Source organism: Microcebus murinus, chromosome 16 (genome assembly GCF_040939455.1).
Source record: "Microcebus murinus isolate Inina chromosome 16, M.murinus_Inina_mat1.0, whole genome shotgun sequence".
Classification (NCBI taxonomy): domain Eukaryota; kingdom Metazoa; phylum Chordata; class Mammalia; order Primates; family Cheirogaleidae; genus Microcebus; species Microcebus murinus.
This window is the reverse complement of record NC_134119.1, coordinates 34,024,769-34,050,593: the sequence shown is the minus strand read 5'-3', so window position 1 is coordinate 34,050,593 and position 25,825 is coordinate 34,024,769. Positions and strand designations below refer to the sequence as shown.

The following is a 25,825-nucleotide window of genomic DNA, read 5'->3' as shown; positions in this document are numbered from 1 at the left end:
TTCAGCATGCGGGACAGTTTATTGACCCTTTCTCCTCCAGTAACTTCTCCTCGTTGGGCAGGGAATAAAAGAATTGAGGGGGGGATGCAGAGGTGGGAGCCAAAGGGCACACCTTGAACATGCTGGGGTGGGCTGGAAAGGGCTTGGTCTGAAACTGACAAGCCTCTCATCTCGGAGGCTCGAAAGTTTGTGCCCAAGAGACATGAACTCACCCAGCCAAACCCCTTCACTTGCTGGAGGAGAAACAGGCATCACCCTGGCCCTGGCCCTCTCCAGGCTCCCACGCCAGCCTTTTCCAGACCTGGCTGTCACAGCTGGCGGGATCACTAGCACCGTGTGGCCATGGCATCTTGACCTAGACCAACAGGTGAGGCCTGGCTCCGTCCGCACAAGCAGAGACAAAGGTGACTGATTAGCAGATGTGCGGCACACACATAATGGGAGAGGGTGTGCTTGTCAGCATTAGATAATGATTCCAAAATGGAATGTAAACCCACAAGGGGGGTGACTAAAGGCTGGACACCATAATTAAGTGAGAAAATGTGACTCTGTGAGCTGACCTGACTTTTGAACAAACCTCCTAACACAGTTTTGCTCACAGCATGTTTCGGTCCCCATGACTCTACTAGACCATCATGGAAGCAGAAGGAAGAGAAAGTGGCGGTCTGCCCAGTGGAAGCCTGGGGACTGTCATGACTGTCCAGATCTCTGTGGTCAGAGGGTGTCGCAGCCGTCTCTGGCTCTGAGCCTGGGACGGAGAGGAGGAGCCAGTGGCTGATTTCCTGGAGGGCTGGCCCCACGCGCCTGCCTGCCTGCCTGGCTCCTCAGGCCTCCTCTTCTATCGCTTCTTCTTGGTCTCCTTCTTGGGCCTCTTGTTCGTGGCAGGAACAGTCGCCTTGGGCTTCCTCGTTACCTCGGCACTTCTGGGCTCAGCCGGCTCTGCCTCCTGCATGGCGAGAAAAAGGAGAATCCTGCTTAGATGAATCAAGCCCGACCCCGGCAAGATGAGATCACGTCTGAAGGGACTTTGCAAACTGAAGCACGCAGCAGGGCTGGAAGCCGTCATTACGGGGACCGGGAGCCGCACGGCGCGTGGGACTGCCCGGGAGCAGCGCGGCTCCGGGTGAAGAGCGGGGGAGGCCTGGGGAGGCAGCAGCCTGGGAGGTTTCACAGGCCTGAGTGGAACTTGGGCTCCTTCACTTTGCGGCGGAGTGACCTTTCGGGGAAACTCACTTCCCCTTTCTGTGTCTCGGTTTACTCACCTGTGAAATGGGAAAAGCGAGGGACACCTTAGGGGACTGACGTGAGGGGGCAAAAACACACGGAAAGCCCCAGGAAACGGCAGTGGCACCCCACCCCGTGGCTGGCCGGCCGGTCGCCCCCAGCAGTGAGGCAGCCCTGATACCGCTTGCTCCCCTCCCGCTGCTGTTCTCTTCCCACAAACCCACAGAGCCAGGGCCCGGGAGCCAGCCCGCCCCCGTGCTCCCTGGGGCTGGCAGGGATGTCCCTGTGGGGGAGGGCGGAACTCCAGACCCTCACTGCACCTGGAGCGGCTGTTTCTTAATCCATTTCATACATTGTGGTTTTTTCCTCCTAATATTTCGTTGAAACAAAGTTCTGCTGCTAAGAAAAAACAGGCTGAAAACCACAGATCCAGCCCTGGCTTTACTGCACTGATAAAGAAGGTGCACTCCAGGGAAGAGACATGGCCTGCCCCAGGCCACTCAGGCGCATGTCAGAGAAGACTCTGGAACAGGCTCAGCCTGCTCCTGCCTAGCAACTATCCTCTCCTCTCTCCTCTCTGGGTGGTAACTCGCAGTGTGCTGCAGCCAGGGAGGACTAGAGAGGCCAGGCTGCCCGAGAACATTCACCACAGCCCCCGGGCCTCGTCCGGCCCACAGCGGACTTCACTTGGCCTGCAGTGTTTATTTTTAAAATTTTAAGCCAACTGGGAGACTTTCCATTAAATCTAGATTCCTAGCTTTTCTTGAAAACTAAACATCCGGTGACACTGGGCCTAAATTCATTCCCTCATGGCAGCAGTGGGCTGAGCAGTGACGGTTGGTCCCTTTATTCAGGTACCCATCCAAGAGCCCCCACCACCCTCCTGCCCCAGCACTATGATAGGGAATGTTTCTTGGCACCTGTGCTCTTTATTGAAAGTGGGAAAATACAAGGCAGACTAAGACACTGGGAAGGAGCACACTTCTGGATGAGAAAAACACCCTCTGCATCTAATCCGCCAGCTCCCTTCCAGCTCGCTGTACTCTGGCCTTCCCTGCTCACTCCATCAACCCCTGACCCAAGTCCCCGCCCTACAGAAAAGGAGGGACCTCTCTGGGCAGGGGCAGTCCCTGCCCATGGTCCAGTCCAGAGGAATGTCAACTCCCTTATCAGCCACCATTGTCTCCAGCCAACCAGGCAGATACCAGACATAAAGGGCCAGCCTGGTCCCAGGCCCCCAAGGAGTGATGGTCCCAAGATAACCAGAGGGCTGTCTCCTCCCCTGGCCAGGTCTGTGACTGCAGCTCTGGACTCCCCCAGCCTGCTGATCCTCCTCCAGCCAAGAATCAAAATGATTTGAAGGTTCCCCTGCTGATACTGTTTATGTAACTTGCTACCCTCCCCCACCAAAAAAACAAAACCAAACCTGCAGAGGCCTGACCATATATCGCCATGTCGGAGCTCACTTTCTGAACTCCAGGCTGGGGGCCTCCTCCAGTTCAGAGACCACAGAGACAGTGACACACACCCAGGCTTCCTGGGGTTCACGGGGCTGGGGATAGTGTGAATCTAACTGTGAAATCTACTTTCTCTGGTTTAGCAGCCCCTGGAACTATGAGGTGACTCTGGAATGACAAGAACAATTTATTCTAGATTCTGTCGATGGGTCACGCAAACCCCTTGTTTGTGATTAAAGTTCCTAGAGGAGTCAGAAAGGTGGGCTAGTGCTGCAGAGTCATGCAGTCCCCTGTGGGTGTGCACACACATGGCAGTCATCGAGTCATCCGAGCGCATGATCCGAATCCTCCTCGCCCCAGACCTCCTCTTCTCTTCCCCATCTCCACTTTTGGCATCCTCACCTACCCAGTTACCCAAGCTAGAAACCTCCAAGTCAGTCATTCCTGAGCTCTCACCATTCCCTCGTACCCCCACATCCAATTTGTCCCCATGGCCTGTCCACTGTGCTTTCCAGGGGCCTCTAGACTCAGCCAGTCCCCCCGACACACCCTACTGCCCCTGTGCAGCCCAAGGCCTCCCGCCAGCCCTGCTCGGTGCGTCACCCGCTCACAGTCTTCCTCCTCTGCCCTCCCGTCTCTCCAGCCTCATCACCCTCTGCAGGGCGTTCAGAGTCGATCTTCCCAAAACAGTGACAACAGTCCTAATCATGATTGTTTTCTGCCTTATAAATGTTGCTGGTTCCCTCTTCCTACGAGATGAGTTCCAAGAGACCCAGCCCGGCCCCAGGCCTCTCCGCTTCAGCCTGGGCCCCATCTCCACGCCCGCCCCTCCGGCAGCCCTCTCTCTGTCACTCTGGGCTGCTGGCCAGCCAGCCTCTTCCACTGTGTTCCCTTCCATCCTCCGTACAGAGGCTCCGCATTCATCGTCTAGCTACCTGCGCCCAGACAACACGCACAGGTACCGTGCCAGGCACGGGGGAAGGACGAAGGGCACACACGCTCAGTGGATGTGCGCCACGTGGGCGCTGCCCCGCCGTCAGGCCGCAGAGCCTCTCAATTACCCTGCTGCGCCAGCCAGTGCGAGCCGCGCCCCACAGGCGTGAACACCTGAGGCTCCCTGAGTCTGGGTGACCGACCCAACCTTTCCATCTGGGAACACTGCGCCTCCCTTGCAGCAAGTTTAAGTTTCCTCAGCAATGTCAACGTCACGTATAAAAGAAAACCTCTGCTGCCAGGTGGTTCCTGGTCTGCGGCGGCGCCACGGTGGACAGAGGCCCATCAATCACGAGGCCGCTCCACAGCGCTCACCAGGCCAGAAAATTGCTGCCATTCATCAGATTCAAATAATCGAATCGGTGCCACAATGCGTCAAACCCCTTCCAGGGCGAACTTTATGATTTCCACTATACAGTTCGGTGTGGGTTTAGTCCCATAAATCAGAACAGAATGTCATTCGACAGGGACCAAAACCGTTCTTCCCTTGCGACAGTCCAGGGAAAGAAAACCACTATGCTACGCTCGGGCACCTCACTCGCCGAGCCGTCCCAGAACTCTGCTGATGGGGTGGCAATGGCCTCTTTTGATGGCGCAGGACCCTGAGGCTCGGGGAGGTTAAGGGCAGGTCAGCACTCAGACCAGACTGCCTCATGCCGAAGCTCCCACCTGTCCCCCTGTGCTACGCATGCCGAGGCCCTGGGCAGGTGGGGCTGAGAAGACCTTGCAGAGACGGAGCTAGCACTGGCCTTGAGAAGAGGACAGACCGGCTGAAACACGGAGCGGGGGAGGCCACCCATGTGGGCTCAACAAGGCGCACCGAGACACAGAGGCTGGGATGCACTTGGCAGGCAAGGAGAACTGTGATTAGAAAGAACGGCCTTGGGAGCCCCTTCCAGACACAACTCAGCACGACGCTGCGGGCCCTTCCCACTGGCTGGCCTGTGGCTCTTTGTGTGTCCAGCCGTCTCTCCCACAAGCCAGGACCCATCTCCTGACCGGTGGCTGGTGGGAACATGCTCGCACCCTCACCCTGCCCTCCACACAGCAATCTCCCAGGAACGGGTCATTAAGTAAAAACCACCCTGCCTCCCAATTCAACAGTAACCTCCTCCCAAATCTTACCAAAAAAACCCAGAGCATAATTGCAAAGTTGGTTCCGTGTGGCTGTCTCCTGAGGTGTTGAGAACGGGCTGTATGCTGGCCTGAGTTGACTGTTTAGTTATGGCAGCCCCCACTGACAACCAGGGGCCTGGTTCAAAATCAACACCCTCGTGCAAAATTTTCCGCAAGGGTCCTGACCTTCTAGGCCACTGTCCCACTGCACCAGGGGAAGGAAGGCTCCCTCCTTTTCAGGGCTCTAGATGCTGCAGGGCTTTCTGGCTGAGGGTGAAGTCTATACAGGCATCACACTGAAAGCCACCACTCTCGCCTTCAGTTCTGGTGACTTCTCCACTAGGTCACAATGCTGGGTATCTGTTGTCTTTGCCCAGCACCCTCTTTCCACTGGGGCCTGCCCTTTCCCTGTACCATGGCGTTCAGGGGACTCTCAATCACTGCGGCCACAGGAATAGGCAGCTAAATGTGGCCAGGCTAGAAATAGTCCCCACTTCCCTGACCCACCTAAGGGGCAAGGCGTGTGTGTGTGACCAAGCAGAGGACTTCCATGAGATTTGGAAAGTGAGCACAGGCAGAGAAATGGTTTTTCTCACGTGTAAATGGAAATGGCCAGTGATAAGGATGCAGACTGTGGCTGCTGCAGCCAGCTTTCCTGTCACGTGAAAAGGGCCTAAGAAGGGTGCCAACACTCCCAGGAAAGCCAACAGTCCCAGGAAAGCCAGGAGTTAGACAGACAGGCAGAGCCCTGAAGACTCCTTGAGCCCCTAAATCCAGCTGTGCCATGAAATTGCCAGTTCCAAGGGCCAATACTATTTCCTTTTGGGGGACACTGCTGGAGCTGAATTTCTGAACTTTCAACAGGAAGCATCCCTGTGAATATAAAAAGAGACAGACCAACACAGCAGAGTGGAGGTGAATGTACCCGCCTTCTAGGAGCTGGCTGCTGGGTGACAAGATGTGACATAAACATGTGAAGAGATGAGAACAATCAACATTTAAGCCACTAGGAGTTTATGATTCACTGCCAGTTGAACTATTACTGCCTATCTGCTATATGAGTCGCTGAACTAAAAGTCTACACCCACTTGCTTAGGGTTGAGTGGATCAGCGTTCTCCCCCAGGGAACTGATCCATTGGGGGGGGGGCGGGAGGTGAGCTTGGGAAGGCTATGGGAGGGAGGGAGACTGGCTCCCCACCTTTACTTCCTCGCTCCCCACTCCTTAAGCTCCTGGAATTTGGCTCCCATCTCCTCAGAGATACTCTACTCAGAGAAAAGCTATGGACTCTCTCCCCAGAAAACAGCCTGAGCATGTACATGTCACAGTTACGGGGGGCTCGCAGACCCCTGAAGCCTGTGCAGGACCTCCCTACTGAGAGCGTTGTTCTGCCGAAACCCAGCCCCAAGGAGAGCAGTCAGAACGTGGCACTGTCGCTGTGCTGGGCCAGCTCTCCTCCACTGTCTCTGTGGAGCTGGTTTTCGGGAAGGCCACACTCTCCTGGTCCCCTGCCCACTGCTCTGCCTGTCCCTTGAGAGTGAGAGGAAAGGAGACCCCAGCTTTGTCTGCCCAGGGCTCCTGCGGAAACAGACTCCCCAACCCCCACACCCAGCAGTCACCCCACAGGACCCAGCCCTCCCCCCAACAATGGCCATAGTTGTCCCAAGCTGGATCAGCCACAGTTCTTTCCCAGGGGTTTTGGAACTGGGGCCAGGCAGGAAGGCAGTCTCTCCGGGATGCTGCAGCTGAAAGATGTCAACTTCGGGAGCTGTCAGGGGCCGTGTTTCACCTCACCACAGGGACAACAAGCAGAGAAAAGTGAAAGACAGAAGAGGGTCAGGGAGGGGGGCAGAGGGCATGCAGATGGTGAGCGGGAAGTCCCCAATTTCCACCCCAGCAGCTGCTTCCCTGCTCTTGAGTCCCAGGACAGCACCCACATCTTTTCAGTATGTCTGCATCATGTGGAAACCACTTCATGCAGGTTGGGCATGTCTGCTGTTCGGCCTTTTCCTGAATCTTAATTTCCCTTGAAAAGCTCAGCAACTCATTCTTAGGTTTCAAGTGATAATGCTATGTTGATAAAATAATTCCCAGGTCTCTATCTCCAACTTCTCACTGGCTTTTCCTTTTCTGCTTGGAATGTCTTGCTATTATTTTAAACTTAACACATCTCAAATTGAACATCTCCTGTCTTGCTAAAATTGGTTTGTGCTTCAGGGAAATCATCTAAGGACTAGACGAGTGGCTGTGCATTAGAATCACCTGGGCACTTGAAGAAAATACTGATCCGACAGCTGGCACAGTGGTGTGTGCCTGTACTCCCAGCTACTCCCAGCTACTCAGGAGGCTGAGGCTGGAGGATCACTTGAACTCAGAAGATTGAGACCAGCCAGGGCAACACAGCAAGACATAGTTTCAAAAAAAAAAAAAAAAGAAAAGAAAAAAGAAAAGAAATACCGATCCAAGACTTCAGAGAACAACCAAATCAGAATCTCTATGGGTGGAGTCCAGGCTTTTGAAAGTTCTAATGTGTGGCCATGCAGAGAATCATGGGCAGCTCAAGGATGGGCGATTTGTGCTACCTCTCCCTAGCCCCTTGCTCCTGGTAAACATCGCTGATCAATTTCTTTCCTTTGAAGCCTAGAAGTAGCCCCAGAACCCGGTTCACCATCACTGCCATACACTATCATTCAGACATGGCATGAGAGAAGAGATATATCTGCCATCCTGGACTAGATGAAAATGATATAAGGATCTATTTTAAATTTTAGACTCCAGCATACAAGAAAATGTGTGGATTGAATGTGGCCCAGGCCTCAATCAGGCTCAAACAAATGTTTGTTTTCTCAGGTCTTAGTTTAATGAGGTGTCAATGAGAAAACCTTCTCATTTGGCTTAGGATTCCAGGGACTTGGGTTTTGATTTTACAAATTGGTTCTTGCTCCTACTTTGAAAAGGAAGGGGGTGGGGTGGGAAGCATTTGTATGTGTTCCTTTTTTTCTTCCCTGATTACCCCCAAAAGAGCTTTCAAATAATCTGCTAAGTAGTGAAATACTGAAGTCATAAACTAGCTGCAAAAAATCGGCTTACTGGAACAACAGGAAAGACATTCTTTTGCTTTTCAAAGGCTTTCCCATCATCTGGAGCCAAAAATATTATCTTCTGACCCAAAAAGCTACTAATAAACCTTGTTTCTATAGGCTAAGCAAGAGGGATGGTTTTGCCCTAAGCAAAACGGCAAAGAGAGCAAGATTGTCTTCCCAGCCCCACTTCTGCCCTCCTCTCCTGCCACCCTTCACGTCCAGGTACCTCCCGACCACCCTCAGGCTGCCGGGAGTCCCCACAAGCTGCCTCACTCCCATGGGCTCCCTTCCTCCCTAAGCGCTCCCTGTCCCCAAGTTAAAGCCTTCTTCTCTCCCCTCCCCATCCAAATTCCAAATCCTAGCTGTTGGGTACAAGCTCCTGGTAGCAGCCTAGGCACTCACCCTCTCTTTGTAATCCTATTTATGCACAGAATACTGTGTTTCCTTTCCATTTGGTTAGGAGTTTGGGGAGTGAGAGAAGGCTGCCTTATGGGGACACACAGAAGAAAGCTAGCAGCAGAAGACCTGTGTAACTAGGGCCATTTGCTGTCCTCATGCACCCATAAAAATTTAGATTGACAATACTGTATTTTTTGCTACTGATCCATTGAAAAGGTAAAAAAAAGTTAAAACAGCAAGCTTCAGTTGTGAAGACAATTCACTTGTGTGAGCCTTGTTCTCCTAAACCACAAGATAAATAAAAATGAGGTGGGATATATTATATTTATATTTAAAAAGATGAGGTTGCTGTCCCAAATTCACCTCAAAATGGTGGTGGGGGGGGGATAGGGTATGAAGCCATATTTTTGAGCCTTTTGTCAAACTCCCTGCCTCAAAAGACCTTAACCCAACATGCCACTAAAAACCTCAAAGACAGCAGCAAAAAGATCGCTTTTCTGAAAGTCTGCTGAACTGACCCGGGCCTCTGAGGTCTACCTCCAAGAGTTAAGAACACAGCAGGAGGTGAGCAGCTTCCCATCTCTCCAAATGGCTACACACCTCTGACTCTGCATCTCTGTCTATAAAACAAGAACATTCATCACCTCCCTCCCACGGGACTCTTAGCAGGCTTCATCAGCGGCCAACAACAATAAAAATGTTTGTTATTTATAATACCCAATAGCATGCCATGTCTGTGAGGACAGCCCAAGAGCATGGGGCTTGTGTTTTTAAAGTGTGATACAACTGTGGGTAGAAAAACTCTAACCTTGAGCTCCTTCTGAAAATACCAGAATAAGAGATGGACAGAATAACCCAGAGGCCACAAGCCTGTCCACATTCACTAAGATTGGCTCCCTCACTGGCTGCTCCTTCTCCCCTGCTTGTGACCCAAAAAGCTAAAAAGCTTGTGACCCTAAATGCTGGAGCACCTCCCAGCTCTGTCCTAGGCTCTCTTCTCATCTCCTTCCGTATTCTCTCCTTGGGAGGCCTCGTCCCCTCCCATGGCTTCAATGACATCTCATCAAATCCCAAACTCTGGTCAACATTCAGCCCAGCCCCTCCTCCTGCTGTAGACCTGTGAATCCACCAGCTTACTTCGACAGAACTACCTAGACATGTTAAAAGCATCTGTTTAAAACTGAACTCAGGCCGGGCGTGGTGGCTCACACCTGTAATCCTAGCACTCTGGGAGGCCAAGGCAGGTGAATCATTTGAACTCAGGAGTTCGAGACAAGCCTGAGCAAGAGTGAGACCCTGTCTCTACTAAAAAAAATAGAAAGAAATTAGCTGGACAGCTAAAAATATATGTATAAAAAATTAGCTGGGCATGATGGCACATGCCTGTAATCCCAGCTACTTGGGAGGCTGAGGCAGAAGGATTGCTTGAGCCCAGGAGTTTGAGGTTGTTGTGAGCTAGGCTGATGCCATGGCACTCTAGCCCAGGCAACAGAGTGAGACTCTGTCTCAAAAAAGAAAAAACCTTTAAAACTGAACTCAGCATGTTCCTTCTCTGCCCCTTCACCGCAGTTCCCCGTTACATCAGTAAATCCCCATCGTCCTCCCGGATATATGCACACACGCATATATGTATTTGTTTATGTATTTAAAACAAAACAAAGGAAAAACAAATCTAAACAATAAAAATGGTTACCCATGGGGGGAGGAAGGAATAGGATGGAGGATAATAAGATTAAAGGAAACTTCAGTGCATGAACCTTGATTATATAGTTTTGACTTTGGGAAATATTATATATAACATTTTATATAATTAAAAAAATTAAATCAAAAAGGAAAAGAATTCCTAAAAATTAAAAACACATTGAAGCAAATTAACCTAACTGTATGTTATGGTGGGAAACCTACATGGAGAAAAAAATTAACTAAACATAGTACTTTGACTATATAGCCCTACAGGGACATATTCTAAAGCCAAAAAAGAACCACCAAGAAATCTTAAATTTCATTCTGAGTCTTACTGCTAGTAGTAAAAACCAATATAGTTATTTTAAAACTATAATTAGTATATCGTAGGTGTGCAGAATAGAATTAACACAAACTGCTATCTTAGAAAAGCCTGCTTGCAAGGTTGGCCTGTGGCTGGCATCTGGGAACCTAGACTGGGGTGGTTCCCACAATTCCCAGAAATGAAAAGAGTGGCTCACTATGCCTAAATTGTTTGTGCAAACACTGTTGTCTATGTCCTGCTTTCTTTCTGGAAGTGTAGAATTTTGGTGTGTGCTCATGTGACGAGTCCCCAGTATAAATCCCGGGCACTGAGTCTCTAATGAGCTTCCCTGCTACACAACACTTCATACACATTGTCACAACTCCTTGCTGGGGGAAGTAAGCACATCCTGTGTAACTCAATGGGACAGCACTCTTGGAAGCTAGTACCTGATTTCCTCCAGTCTTTGCCCCATGCACCTTTTCCCTTTGCCAGGGCTGTTCGGTGTCCTCTCACTGTGATAAATCATAGCTCCTGGTGAACTACTGGGGTCCTCTGATACAGTAGGATATAGCAAATAAGTCATTTTGTTACTGCTATTGGGAAACAACATTGCCAGCATAGGATAAAGATATACAAGATACCAGTATAAAACCAAATAAATAAAAACATTACACCCTTAAATTTGAATGGGAAATACCAATATGAACTCACAACTCTTTCTTTTCTTAAAAAATGTTTATTTTCTAACTCTGTTCACTGAAAGGCCCAGAAGCAACCATAGCTTGGTAGCACCCATCACTTCTAGTGTTCCAACTGAGGTCTCTAAATACTATTTTCCAGCTAAAAGGAACCAGAGCTTGTTGGTGAAATGACTGAACCCAAGACTGGGGCTGGAAATGTACAAAATAAGCCTGAGACATCTTATTGAGCAAGGAAGCTATTAAAGACTAATGAAGTATGACAAAGAACAAAGATATAACTTAAAGCGGGTCCTACTGAGCCAATCTGAGCAAAAAAAACCAAAACAAAACACAAATTAATTAAAACATTAAATGTATAAAAATGTATCTCTCAAAATGATATGAAAACCAAAGCTTCACAGGTCAACACTGGAGGCTGCTAGGGCCCGAACTCACTACACTGAAAATTGATAAAGGGAAAGAACCAAGTATTTATCCTGCTTTTCAGTATGAAGAGCAGTTCAGAGTAACCATACAGGTGAGGAAAAGGTCTTCGTTAAACACCTTTGTTAAATTCCAGCTAATAGGTGCAGAAGGAAATAACAGACCTAAGCAATAATCGGCAATGGATGCTACAACCATTTAGGCGAAAGAGTGATGGGGGGTTTTATAATGGAGGGATCAGCAGACACCACCTGAACCCATCGATCCATCCTAGAATCTCTAAATGTGTGGCAGCCAGATACCACGTGCCTGCTGAAGACATGCAGTAGGAAGTGCAGCACCAGCTATGAGGTGACCTGAACCGGATCTGAATGGAATCAGGCCTCTAATGGAACTTCCAGTTGACAGGAAATATGGGGACCAGAGAAACATGTTAAATGACACCATTGAGAAGCAATCAGCCAAATCCTGGAAGGTGTATATCACAGATGACAAATGACCTGCTCTCACTCGGAGGAGCTGAGGCTCCCAGGGAAGGACTCACCGCCTCGTGGGACTTGGGGATGGGTACGATGATGGCCAGCACACAGATGAGCTGGAAGATGGCACCCAGGAAGAGTCCGTACCGAAGCAGGTTCTCCAGGAAAGTGGGCTCGGGCACCTCGGGAGGTGAGAAGTCCAGGTCGGAGGCCATGGTCCAAGCCGCCCTCTGCCTGAGGTCGCTTCTGATTCACTCTCCAGAGCCAACTTGTAAATGCAAAGGGTCAAGTGTCACGTTTCTACAACTGACTTTTAGCTTGCACAAATGCGCGCACACACATGCAAAGATGATATAAAGCAACTGCGGTGAAATGTTAACAAATTTTGAATCTAATAGACGATATATGGAGTGTCATTGAACCATACTTTCAACTTTTGTGTGTTTGACGTTTTCCAAATATAAAGTTAAGGAAAATAAATAAGCAAATGCAAAGGGAAACGCTTCAACAAAAATCTCAAATCAACATATATTTACCGAAGGTCGGCTAGGTTTCAGGCTTTGTTTATTCATTTATTTTTCATCCAGTCACTCGTTTGACAAATATTTATGGAACGCCAAGCACAGAAAAGTGAGCAGAACACACAAAACCCTGACTTTCCTGGGCCCACATGCTCAGCACAGAGGCAGACAATGAACATATCGAGACGTGATATGTATGCTAGGCAGTGATGACTGTTTTGGAAAAACTTAAGAAGGGCATCATTTTATTGTGTGTAGGCTGACAGGAAGGGCCTCTCTGAAGCACGGAGATGGAAATGAGATGGTGGAGACACGAAGTGAGAGTGAGCCATGTGTGTATCTGAGGGAAACACGTTCCAGGAAGAGAGAAAAGAAACTGCAGAGGCCCCAGGTGGGGAAATGAGGCCAACACAGCCAGAGAGGAGACAGTAGGAGGGAGAGCAGAAGGAGGCACGATCAGACAAGTGGGGCAGACCTTGTAGGTCCCTGACACGTGCAATTTGAAAGAGTAACTGTAAAGCCACCAAAGCGTTTTGAGCAGAGAAGTGACCTGATCCCACTAACATTTTTAAATGGGGGAGGGACAATGCAGAGAGGGGGCAAAGTGGCCAGAGGGAGACGAGTGACAAGACCACAGCCAATAAGTCAGATAAGAAATGCTGGTGGCTTGAATGACGGGGGCAGTGGTGGAAGGTCCGGCCTCAGCCTACCTCTTCTCTCAGCAGGGCCCCCAATCCTAACACCCTGGCTGAAAGAACTGCCTGTGGTTCTCTAAGAGCACTGGGCTCTTTCAAAATCCTGGCCTCTGTCCAAGCTGCACACTCTGCCAAAAACGTCCTTCACCACTCTGACTGCTTGGTGAAGCCCCCACACTACCTGCAAGCCTGAGCTCAAGTGTCACCTCCCCAACATGCCTTCCTTTTTTTTTTTTTTTCTGAGACAGAGTCTCACTCTGTTGCCTGGGCTAGAGTGCCGTGGCATCAGCCTAGCTCACAGCAACCTCAAACTCCTGGGCTCAACCAATCTTCCTGCTTCAGCCTCCCAAGTAGCTGGGACTACAGGCATGTGCCACCATGCTCGGCTAATTTTTTTTCTATATATTTTTAGTTGTCCAATTAAATTTCTTTCTATTTTTAGTAGAGACAGGATCTCGCTCTTGCTCAGGCTGGTTTCGAATCCCTGACCTTGAGCGATCTGCCTGCCTCAGCCTCCCAGAGTGCTAGAATTACAGGCGTGAGCCACCGTGCCTGGCCCCAACATGCCTTTCTTGTTACCCTCCTTTACCATGGTACCTCTACCATGGCACCACCAGTGGCTTTCTTCTGCCCACCCCTATGATAAAGAGGCAAATATCCTTTGGAGCCAGGCTCACTTGAATCCAAAGCCCTTTGTGTTTTCAGAGATTTGTGCCACAATGCAATTTTCTGCTAAATCTGAGCTACTCCATAAGGTGGCCATGAGCCACAGGTGAGTATTAAGACTTGAAATGCAACAAGTCTGAATTGAGATGCTAAGTCAAATACACACCCAATTTCAAAGACTTAGTATGAAAATCAGACTGTAATACATCTCTTTAATAATATTTTTATAATGATTACATGTTAAAATGATATATTAGGTTAAATAAATTATATTATTAAAATTAATTTCAACAAATTTTTAAAAAGAACAAAGTTGGAAGACTCACTTTCTGATTTCAAAACTTACTACAAAGCTACAGTAATCAAAACAGTATAGTACTGGTATAAGAATAGACATATAGCCCAATGGAATACAAAAGAGAGTCCAGAAATAAACACATATATGGTCAATTGACTTTCAAACACAGATGCCAAGACCATTCATGGGAAAAGGACAGTCTTTTCAACAAATGGTGCTGGGAAAACTGGATAGTCACATGCAAAAGAATGAAGATGGAGCCTTAGAAAAAAACATAGGGGAAATGTTCATTACACTGGAGTTAGGCAATGATTTCTTGCATGTGCTATCAAAGCAGAAGCAACAAAAGAAAATATAAACACACTTAGCATCAAAATTAAAAACTTTTGTGCACAACAGGACATCACCAAGAGGGTAAAAAGACACCCAGAAAACATGAGAAGATAGTTGTAAATCATATATCTGATAAGGGTCTAGTATACAAAATGTGTAAATAACTACAACAGGCTGTGTGCAGTGGCTTACACCTATAATCCCAGTCTCCCACTTTGGGAGGCCAGGGTAAGAGGACAGCTTCAGGCCAGGAGTTCAAAACCAGCCTGGGCAATGGTGAGATTCTATCTCTACAAAAAATTAAAAAATTAGCAGGGCCGGATGCGGTGGCTCACATCTGTAATCCTAGCACTCTGGGAGGCCAAGGTGGGAGGATTGCTCAAGCTTAGGAGTTTGAGACCAGCGTGAGCAAGAGCGAGACCCCCATCTCTACTAAAAATAGAAAAAAATTAGCCAGGCATGGTGGCATATGCCTGTAGTCCCAGCTAACCGGGAGGCTGAGGCAAGAGGATTGCTTGAGCCCAGGGGTTTGAGGTTGCTGTGAGCTAGGCTGACGCCACGGCACTCTAGCCAGGGTAACAGAACAAGACTCTGTCTCAAAAAAAAAAAAAAAAAAATTAACAGGGTATGGTGGCATGTGCCTGTAGTCCTAGCTACTCAAGAGGCTGAAGTCGGACAATTGCTTGAGCCCAGGAGTTTGAGGGTGCAGTGAGCTGTGACTGTGCCACTGAACGCCAGGCTGGGCAACAAAGCAATACCCTGTCTCTTAAAAAAATAAGAATAGGCCGGGCATGGTGGCTCATGCCTGTAATCCTAGCACTCTCGGAGGTCGAGGCGGGAGGATCGCTCAAGGTCAGGAGTTTGAAACCAGCCTGATTAAGAGTGATACATCATCTCTACTAAAAATAGAAAAAAATTAATTGGCTAACTAAAAATATATAGAAAAAATTAGCCGGGCATGGTAGCACATGCCTGTAGTCCCAGCTACTTGGGAGGCTGAGGCAGAAGGATTGCTTGAGCCCAGGAGTTTGAGGTTGCTGTGAGCTAGGCTGACGCCACGGCACTCTTAGCCTGGGCAACAGAGTGAGACTCTGTCTCAAAAAAAAAAAAAAAAAGAATAAAAAATAAGTACAACACAACAACAACAAAAACCAGAACAAGTCAATTAAAAATGGACAAAGGACTTGAATAGACATTGAAGTATATCTTGAATGTATGTATATCTCCAAAAAAGATATACAAATGACCAGCAAGCACATGAAAAGATGTTCAACATCATGAATTGTTAAGGACATGCAAATCAAAACCACAATGAGATACTACTTCATATCCATTAGGATGGTCATTATTAACAAAAAAAAAAAAGGAAAATAAGTGTTGGTAAGGATGTGAAGAAATTAGAACCCTTACGCATTGCTGGTGGAAACGTAAAATGGTGCCGCCCCCATAGAAAATATTTTGGTGGTTCCTCAAAAAGGTAAGCATAGAATTATCATATGACCTAGAAAATCCACCCCTATGTATACACCCAAAAGAACTGTAAGCAAGGACTCAGACACCAATGATCGCAGCAGCACTATTCACAACAGCCAAAAGATGGAAACAACTAAGAGTCCATCAACAGATGAATGAACAAATGAATGTATTGTATACATATGACAGAATATTAGCCTTATAAAAGGAACGAAATTCTGATACATGATACAACATGGATGAACCTTGAAAACATTAGGAACTGTGAATAAACATATGTGAAATAAGCCAGGCACAAAAGGACATTGTATGATTCCACTGATACGAGGGACCTAGAATAGGCAAGTTCATAAACACAGGAAGTAGAATAGAGGTTACCAGGGGCAAGGGGCAGGGGAACTGGGGAGTTACTGTTTAATGGGTATGGAGTTTCAGTCTGGGAAGATGAAAAAGTTCTGAAAATAGCAGTGATGGTTATATAACATTGCAAAGGCCACCGAATTTTACACTTAAAAACAGTTAAAATGGTAAATTGTTATGTATGTTTTACCATAGTTAAAAAAAACTCACCTGTTTCTTTTTACTTTTTACATGTGGCTACTGGAAAATGTACAATTACACACGTGGCCTGTATTATACCTGTGTGGGATGGTCCTGGGCTAAAGGGATTGTGCTAAAGACCTTCCCCCACCTTGGTGTTGAGGTCTCACTGCTTCGTACCATGTTTCCAACAAGAAACAACTGAATAAAAATAACCTTCTAAGTACACCGAGCGGGACTTACACAGATGAGCACTGCTGCCCTTTCAACCTGCTCGCGGCAGAAGATCACGTGCCTGTGCCAGCAGGGCGGCCACCTCTCACACCAGCCCTGTCCACTTTGGGAATGGCCGTCAAAGCCGGAGGCCCTTTATTTTTATTATTTTTCCCCCCAGAATCCTCAGAACTGGCAGATCATCATATTCCCAGGAAGGATTTGACTTCTGGAAAGAACCCAACATCACCTGATTCCAAGTCTGGTGAATCAGGTGGGGCAGAGCTCGGGAATACCATTTTTGGTCAAATACAAGGTGACACTCAGACGCTAGGCAGATTATTTGAGGAGGCTCATAAACTGGGCCTGAAGTGAATGCCACGGAGGTTGTGAGAACAGCTTCACTGGGAGAAACACAGCCTCTACAGGCTACCACTGCTGGAACACCACGGTTTAAAAAGGCCTTCTCATTGTTTCACAGTTACACCTCATAAAGTGTACTTTTTAAAAAATGCTCTTGGCTCCAAGCCTTATGCTGAAGGTTGTAACAAGCCTACAAAACTTACAAATACTCAGATTTATCAGTTACTAACAGCAATATTGTTATAAATATTTGCAGTGATGCAACAGAAAGATGGGGCAGGGGTAAGGCAGCCATAGGCACAAACCCTGACTATCAGCAAGTAGTTGGGTACACTTGGGGCAACTCTCTTGACCCCTTGGAGATTTGATGTTCTCACAAGTCAAGCATTATCAATGATATCTATTCAAACTTATAATACATTTAGGCTTTTTTTTAATGGCAATTAGGCAATATATACCAAGAGTCATATAAGTGATTATATCCTTTGATGGAATAACTTACTTCCTAGAATTTACAGTAAGGAAACAATTCAAAACAAGAAAAAGCCTCCAGGTACAAAACAGTTCATGGCAGTGCCATTCATAATAATGAAAAACAGGAAGCAACTAAAGTGTCCAACAATAAGAAAGCAATTAACTCAATGATGATACATCACAGCATAATCTCCCGTCACTAAAATGGCAAATATAAACACAGTGTATCAGGTCAGTGGAAAGTCATTCCAAAATAATATTAATTTAAAAGTAAGCAATTATATAAACACTGTGATTGGAACCATCTATAAGCTGATTTCACTGGCTAAAGATCAAAAGAGGCCACAGGAAAATGTAAATAGTTGCTATTAAGGTGAAGGAGTCCTGAGCTGTAATTTTTTGGAACGTTATTGAAACAATAAATACAATTTAAAATAAATCTATGTATGCCCTGTCTACTTTCTTCACAAGACTTTTGTTAGGATATAATGAAGCACTGTTCAACAAAGTTTTCTGCAATGATGGAAATTCTATATTTGTGATCTCCAAATGGTAGCCACCAGCCACATGTGGCTATTGAGTACTTAAATGTGGTTACAGAGGAACTGAGTCTTTAATTCAAATTTTATTTAACTTTAATTAATGATAAATAGCCACATGTGGCCAAAGGCTCTCTCTTGGACAGCACAGGTGTAATAGAAGGGTGGTTGTGAAAAGGTTCTGGAAAACATGAAATGCTCTACACATACTGTGTATGCTTCAAAACTCTCATCTAGTCTTCCCTGCACCTCTGTGCTTTACTTCCCAGCTTGCCTGCCAGGACCTCTGGGTTTTCCTTTACTGATTGATTACAGAAGTCACAGAGTCCTACTCACCCTTTAGATCTCAACTAGGAGGCCCTTAACCCTGACACTCCCTGTGGCAGGCTTTGTTACCCCCTGCCACTGCCGCAGTGCCAGCAGTGAGCAGATCGTATGCCCGGTGTTGTGTGTCACACTTTACAGTCAGCATCTCACCCACTTCGTAACCACTCTGGGAGGTACTACTAATGTGAATGAGGAAACTGAGGCTCGGAGAGATTGTGTGATCTACCCAGGGATAACTTGACTGGTAAGTGGCAAACTCAGGATTCAAATGGGCTGGCTCCTCCAGAGCCCCGGCTCTTACCCAAACTGCAGGCTGTGACCCATTGGTGAGCCATGAAAACCATTTAGGGGGCTGCAACCAGCACTGTTTCTTTATTAGCCAGCACTTTATTCAATTAAATAAATGGCAATAGAAAGTATCAGAGTGCATCCCATTAGTAAGCGCCAGTATTCTGTCCTGAAACTTTTTAAATATATATATCTATATGCAAGTATGTATGTCCTGGATCAAGTTTTAAAATGTATTTATTGACTGAAAAAATAAATAAAATGTATTTATTGATTGAGAAATATTACACTGAAATTGTGCTTTTTACTTGATCCACTCTAATCTCTTGACAGTGGCGACTCTGGGTCCATCTTGAGTTTATCCCAGGGCCTGACTCATACATTTTTGGTAAATGACGAAGCCTGTGCCTCTGTTTCCACCTTTAAAGCAAGAGCAGATGCCTCAACCAACTGTGTCACTTAAAAATGAGGAAGAGGAGCCGAGAGGCCACGGACGCCTGTAGGTTCTCCCAGCCGGTCAGGGCACAGCTGCCTATCCTGGTCTCCAGCCCTGTGATGCTCCAGATTTGCTTTAAGGGCAGAGATTTTTTTATATATTGGGGGACTCTCATACCACCATTAGAATTTAACAAAAAGTGCATACTCGTTTATTACCAAACATGGCAAATACTTTCATGAAGTTACTGGACACTTTGAGGTTCATTCCTGAATACCAGACACTGTGGTCTGAGACATTCATTCACTGGACACATATTTATTGAGTATCTACTATGTGGCAGGCACTATTCCAGTCCCTGCCATGGAATTTCTAATTGGAAGCCCTCAAAACATGCACATACACATATAACGTAATGCCAGGGGTATTACAAGAAAATACAAAGGAGTGAGGAAGAGGGTGCTATTTTACATGAGGTAGTCAGGGAAGGGCCTCTCTGAAAAGGTGACAGAGGCAAGAAGCAAGCAAAGGAATAAGTCATTTAAATATCTGCTAGAGTATCCCAGGATAAAGGAACAGCAAGGGCAAAGGTCCTACGGCAGGAATGAACTTCACAATCAAGGAGAACAGCACAGAGCAAGCTGTAGGCCATTATAAGGACTGGCTTTTTCTCTGAGTGAAAGAGGAGCTACTAGAAGGTTCTTACATGATCTGACTCATTTCCATATGGTCCCTCTGACTGCTTTGTGGACAACAGACTATAAGGGGACAAGAGTGGAAGCAGGGAAACCAGGTAAGAACCTTCAACAGTTAAAAGACATGCCTACACCTCAGTGGTAGCAGTGGAGGTGGTAAATTCTCAAGTTATAGACATATTTTTGAAGAGAGAGCCAACAGGATTGCTAAAGTGAGATCTAAATGAAGTTAAAAATAATCCCTGGAGGAGGGGAAACTATTCCATTAGACACTATAATGATGCATATAAGACATTAAGCAGTTGTCAAAACCCATAAAACTTTACGGCACAAAAAGTAAACTTTCATGTATGCAAATATTTTAAAAATCACATAGGAGATCAAGGTATCCCAGGATGGAATGCAGAATGTGACGTTCTGAATCTAAACATACTAATAACTTCATTGAAGAGATGGGGGAACAAAATGCTGACCTAAGTAACTGAAAATCAGTGGAGTCCATATAACTAAAGGCAAAAGGAAGTGTACATATGCACTGCACTCTAGTTGATAAAGCTGTTTCCCACAGGGCACACAGGTGAACAATTCTAAAATCCACTATACATATGTACTGGAATTGAACAATTAATTAAACGTATGGTGCACGGCGGGAGTCAGGTTTGTCACAGTGAAGTGGGAGGTTACAAATAAGCAAGAGGATACTAGAATAATCCATGTGGTAATGGATGAGGGTTGGAGACATCAGTTATGCATGTTTACCTTATATGTACCTTATATGTATACCTTATGTTTACCTTAATACAGATACAGGTGGTTACATATAGGAATATTTATAGATATATATCTCTTGCTCTGTCCACTAAGAAGGCCTAGAAGAAAGCACACTCAGTAGCAATAAGCAGATTTCATTCCCAGATCTTGGTTTCTAGGCCATTCTCCAACAAAAAGAACCAGGGCTTTTTGGGAAATGGCTAATTCTAAGACTGGGGCAGAAATATATAAAATGAGCCTGGAGTAGAAAGGGCTCAACAAAACAAAACAAAAAACACATGGGCAGGGGAGCATATCAAAGGGATGCAGGAGCCAACTGAAAGAGCTCCCAATGGCCAAAGCTGGAACAATTTGAGCGATGAAATTAAGTAGTACTGGATTATGACCCCAAATATACAATAAACATTAATAAGTTCACACTGATATAAATAAATGATTGAATAAGTAAATAAATAAATGAGTAGACAAATTTCCCATGGAGAAGAATTCTAAATAATTTATATAGATACTCTGCCTTAAGTGTGAGGTATAATTCCACACTCCTCCAGTGTTGGCTCCACATAATGATGTTCTTCCAAAAGGATAGTAAGGAAGGGGGCAGGGAAGAAGAGGAAAAAGTAACTTTACAGTGGAAAAGCTTGACTACTACCTCAAGTCAGGTGATCCAAGTTAACATCAACAGTGATAACTCACACTGATAGCATGGACCTTTGTTATGATGTGATGAGCACCTTACCTCTGGGGTCTTCCTCTCCAAAACCCATAACCCTAGACCAGGGGTCCTCAAACTTTTTAAACAGGGTGCCAGTTCACTGTCCCTCAGACCACTGGAGGGCTGGACTATAGTTTAAAAAAAACTAAGAACAAATTCCTATGAACACTGCACATATCTTATTTTGAAGTAAAAAAACAAATGGGCAAAAGCACCCACATGTGGCCCACGGGCCATAGTCTGAGGACGCCTGCCCTAGACAAATGCCAAATGAGGGTCATTCTGCAAAATATCTGACCAGTAATCCTCAAAACCGTCAAGATCATCTAAAACAAGGAAAGTCTGGCCAGGCACAGAGGATCATGCCTATAACCCCAGCACTTTGGGAAGCCAAAGTGGGAGGATCTTTTGAGGCCAGGAGTTCAAGACCAGCCTGAGCAACATAGCAAGATCCCATGTCTACAAAAAAAAAAAAAAAAAAATTAGCTAGGTGTAGTGGCACATGCTTGTAGCCCTAGCTAATCAGGAGACCGAGGCAGGGGGATTTCTTGAGCCCAGGCTGCTCAAGGCTGCTATGGCCACACCACTGCACTCCAACCTGGGCAACAGAGACCCTGTCTCTAAAAAAGAAAAGAAAAGAAGGAAAAGTCTGAGAAATACCATGGAGAAGAGGGCCAAAAGAGACATGACCGCTAAATGTAATGTGGTACCCTAGATAGGATATTGGAACAGAAAAAGGACATCAGGGGAAAATTGATGAAATATGAATAAAGTATGGTCTTTAATAATAATGTATCTATATTAATTGTGGCAAATGTACCATACAAATGTAAGATGTTAATAATAGGGGAAACTGGGTGTGAGGTATATGGGAACTCACAGAAGTATCTTTGCAATAACTCTGTAAATCTAAAATGGTTCTGAAATAAAGATTGAGGGAAAAAAGAATGGGTCAACATTTCATAATACATAATAACCACTGAGACACGTGGTTGCTAGAGGCTTTACCATCTTCCAATGTTGTACAGTGTGTTGGTAGGGGATTCTTGACTTCTAATGAAGGGATTTTAAATTCTGTTCTGAGAATTCAACTGAAACAGACTGGGGAATAGAAAACCATTGTCAGGAGTTACTGCCTTACAGCAATGGACGTGTACCCAAACCTATCGCAATATAACAAATTCCCAAGAACTGCTCAAAACTGGGTTAGAGTTCTGTCCTATGGAAAGCTAAGTCATTTCTCAGGGTGGAGCCATAACTGGTAGCCGATAGGCTGAAACTGATATGCAGATGTCCTGCAAAGTATAATGATTAATCCAAATTTGTTGCCATCACTTTAAAAGTATGAAATTTCTCACTTTAATTCCCCGCTTCTCTTAAAAAGAATTCGTACAACAAACACGCACTGCGCACCTACTATGCTCTTTACATTCACTATCCCATCTTCAGCCAGCGTGCCCATTTTACAGAGAAAACTAAGAACCAGGTAGGGGGAAAGTGACTTGCCCACGGTAACACTGCAATACGGAGCACACTCAGGGTTCGAACCCCGGCCATACTCACTGCGGAGCTCAGGCTCCTCCTAATGCTCCAGCCGTGGCAGGAAAGGCCCTGGTACGGCCTTGAGGAGCTCTAGGCTCCAGCCCAGGCTCTGCACTAAAGCTCCAAGTGGCACCTGGCGAGGCCCTGCGCCCCCCACCCTAGGACTCAAACGCCCTCTGCAAGTAACTTTCTAACGAGCACCGAGGGAAGTTATTCACGCCCCGCGGAGCGACGCCCAGGCCGCCGGAGCAGCGCCGTCGGGGACAGACAGGCCGAGCCGCCGGGCCGGAACCCGCCCCTTCCCTCGGTTCCCGCCGCACCGCGAACTCCGCCCCCACGCGAAGCCGCGGCCCAGCCGCCGGCGCAGCGGATCTCACCTCCCGCGCCGCCGCGCCGCTCCCCCGGAACTGGATCCCCGCAACCCCGGGTCCCGGAAGTGACGCGCCCTGAGCAACCAGCGGGCTCTGCTCCGCCCGCGTTGCTAGGGTTGTGGCGCCAGTGCTAGGTTTTGTCCGACTTTTGTCTCTGTTTTGTGGATTTGAGCTGGACGGAGAGGCGTGAGGAAGCGAAATCCAGTCCCTGTTGATTCTCCAAGCTTCTTCATCACTCAGCCTAATTCAACAAACTTTTATAGAAGCCTTAATTCTAATGCCAGACCCTGAGCTAGCAACCCACTACGTAGAGGGGAGACAAAGACATCTTATAATTCAAACTGAAGCAAATCATTATCATTCATTCAAACAGCTTTCACCAAGCACCTACTCTGTGACTTGTGCTGGTCACTGAGGGCACAGTGCAGAACCAGACAGATGCAGTCTCTGCCTTCGTGGAGCTTACAGTCTGTTGGAGGGAGACAAAGTAAAATAACTAAATGAACATGTAATCATACAATGTGATTAGTGTTTGGAAGGCAAAGAACCGGGTTCTATGGGGTGGGATAGAATGGAGGGGCAAGTAATAGGAGCAAGGGAGACCTCGTTTAGCTCATGGTATCAACCTCTGTAGACCCAGGTGATTCTTGGCTCCCGGTATCCAGGCCCTTGTGTAGTTCCCTCCCACAGTGAATAGGGCCGACATGCATAATCCATAGGATATTGTGGAAGTCATGGAGCATGAGTTCCAAGATAAAGTCATAGAAGGTATTGCAGCTTCTTTGCTGTTTCTTGATCACTCACAGGGAATCCATGTTGTGAGGACACTCAAGCAGTCCTATGGAGAGGTTCACATGGATGGTTGGCTAAAGCCTCCTGCCTAAAACCAACTCCAATTTGCCAGCCCTGTGTGTGAGCCACCTTCAGAGTGGATCCTCCAGTCCTAGTCAAGCCTTCAAATGACTGTGGCCCTGGCCAAAATCTGTAATGTAACCTCATGAGAGACCTTAAGCCAGAAACACCCAGCCAAGTCACTGGAATTCCTGACCCACAGAAATTGTGAATAATAAATATTATTGTCTTAAGCTCCTAGGTGTCAAGGTAATTCATTATACAGCAGAGATAACTAATATAATACATAGAAGATCAAGGAACAGAGGTTGGATGCTTGAAATTCAAAAAAGAATGAGATTTATTTTACCCTGAAGGCATTTACTCTTTCTTAGAAAACACAGGCAGAAATAATTCACTAAACATTGATTAATCCCATAACATATGAGATGGTATGGGGGATCCAAAATACATAATTCATTCCTTCATTTATTCATCCAACAAACATTTATGGAATTTCTACTCTGGAACATGCACTATGAAACTGGGAAGCCAGTGGTGGGTAGGTAGGTCCCTACCCTCACTGTGCTTATAGACTAGGGGTTAATGTCTGTCACACCCACTAATCGTTCACACAGATAAATGTGTTTTCTGGGTTGAACTGTGTCCCCCAAAAAAGGTATGTTTGAATCCTAACCTTCAGTACTTCAGAATATGATCTTATTTGGAGATAGGCTCTTTACAAAGGTAATCAAGTTAACATGAGGTTGTTATGGTGGGCCCTAATCCAACATGACCGGTGTCCCTATAAAAAGCAGAAATTTGGACACAGATGCAAACAAAAGGAGAATGTCATTGAAGATGAAGGCAAGTATCAGGGCGATGTTTCTATAGCCCAGGAGCACCAAAGATTGCCAGCAAACCACCAGAGCCGAGGAGAGAGGCATGGGACAGATTCCTCACAGCCCTCAGAAGGTACCTGAAGACATCCTGATTTCAGATTCCCAGCCTCCAGAGCTGTGAGAAAATAAATATCTGTTGTTTAAGCCACCCGGTTTGGGATACCTTATTACAGCAGCCATAGCACACTAATACCTGTGTGCAGGTGCTTTGAAACTTGTTATTCTCTGTATCCAAAGGTAAAAGATCCCCAGTGTGACTGCTGCAGGCACAGCTACTTGCTCACTCTCTGGAAGCTCATGGAGGCCTCCAGCACAGTTTTGCTCATCTCTGTGCCCTGCATGGCTCCATTAGTGCCACAGCACGGTGGAGTGCTGTGTGGCATGCTTGTTCCTACCCATAATATCTATGTGAGGCACAGTGTTTGCACTATGAAGGAGAAAAAATTGAAAAAGGCATGATCTGTGCTCTGAAAAACATTTTCTAAACTAGATTAACACTTGAATGGGTGAGCCAGTTTTAATTAATTGTATTAATTGTAGTGGCCATTTATTTAGGTGCCAAGAACTTTACGTGTGTCAATATTTCCCCCAGCATCCTTATAAAGTAGATATTACTATCTGCATTTATGGGTGAAGAAACCTAGGACTGGAAAAGTTAAGCAACTTCCCTAGGAGACTGTGTGCTTAACCATTGCACTACCCAGCCAATCTATGCAAGCCAGGTGAGTGCTACAGCCACGAGAACTCCAGGAAGACAGGAAAGATCCACAGGTATCTGGGAAGCTTTCATGAGGGAAGCAGCTTGGTGTGGGTCCCAAATGATGGGCTGGATTGGATACAGGGAAAGGAAAGTAGAAGTGCAGATTTGCTTTTCTGAATCTTTGCCTTTGTTGGTCTCTCTGTCTCGAATGCTCTCTGCTCCTGGCTCTTCATAAGACAGGCTCCTTCTCACCTCTCAGCCCAAGTGTCAC

The 25,825-nt window shown here is 46.5% G+C and overlaps 1 protein-coding gene across 1 annotated transcript; it reads right to left on the bottom strand.

Annotated features, from left to right (window-relative positions):
• On the bottom strand, positions 1 to 23,188 carry MANBAL (mannosidase beta like). Its single transcript, XM_012755266.2, has 3 exons — positions 23,128 to 23,188; positions 11,930 to 12,132; positions 1 to 946 (listed from the first exon to the last, which is right to left on the bottom strand). The coding sequence occupies exons 2-3, from the start codon at positions 12,077 to 12,079 to the stop codon at positions 839 to 841; spliced, it is 258 nt and encodes an 85-aa protein (XP_012610720.1). The 5' UTR covers positions 12,080 to 12,132; positions 23,128 to 23,188; the 3' UTR covers positions 1 to 838.
• Positions 23,189 to 25,825: the final 2,637 nt, after the last annotated feature.

Excerpts from the sequence above, each read along its gene's own strand:
- MANBAL (XM_012755266.2), bottom strand. The coding sequence starts at position 12,079 with ATGGCCTCCGACCTGGACTTCTCACCTCCCGAGGTGCCCGAGCCCACT. Across the intron at positions 947-11,929 it reads TCCCCAAGTCCCACGAGGCG|GAGGCAGAGCCGGCTGAGCC; the intron begins GTGAGTCCTTCC and ends CTCGCCATGCAG.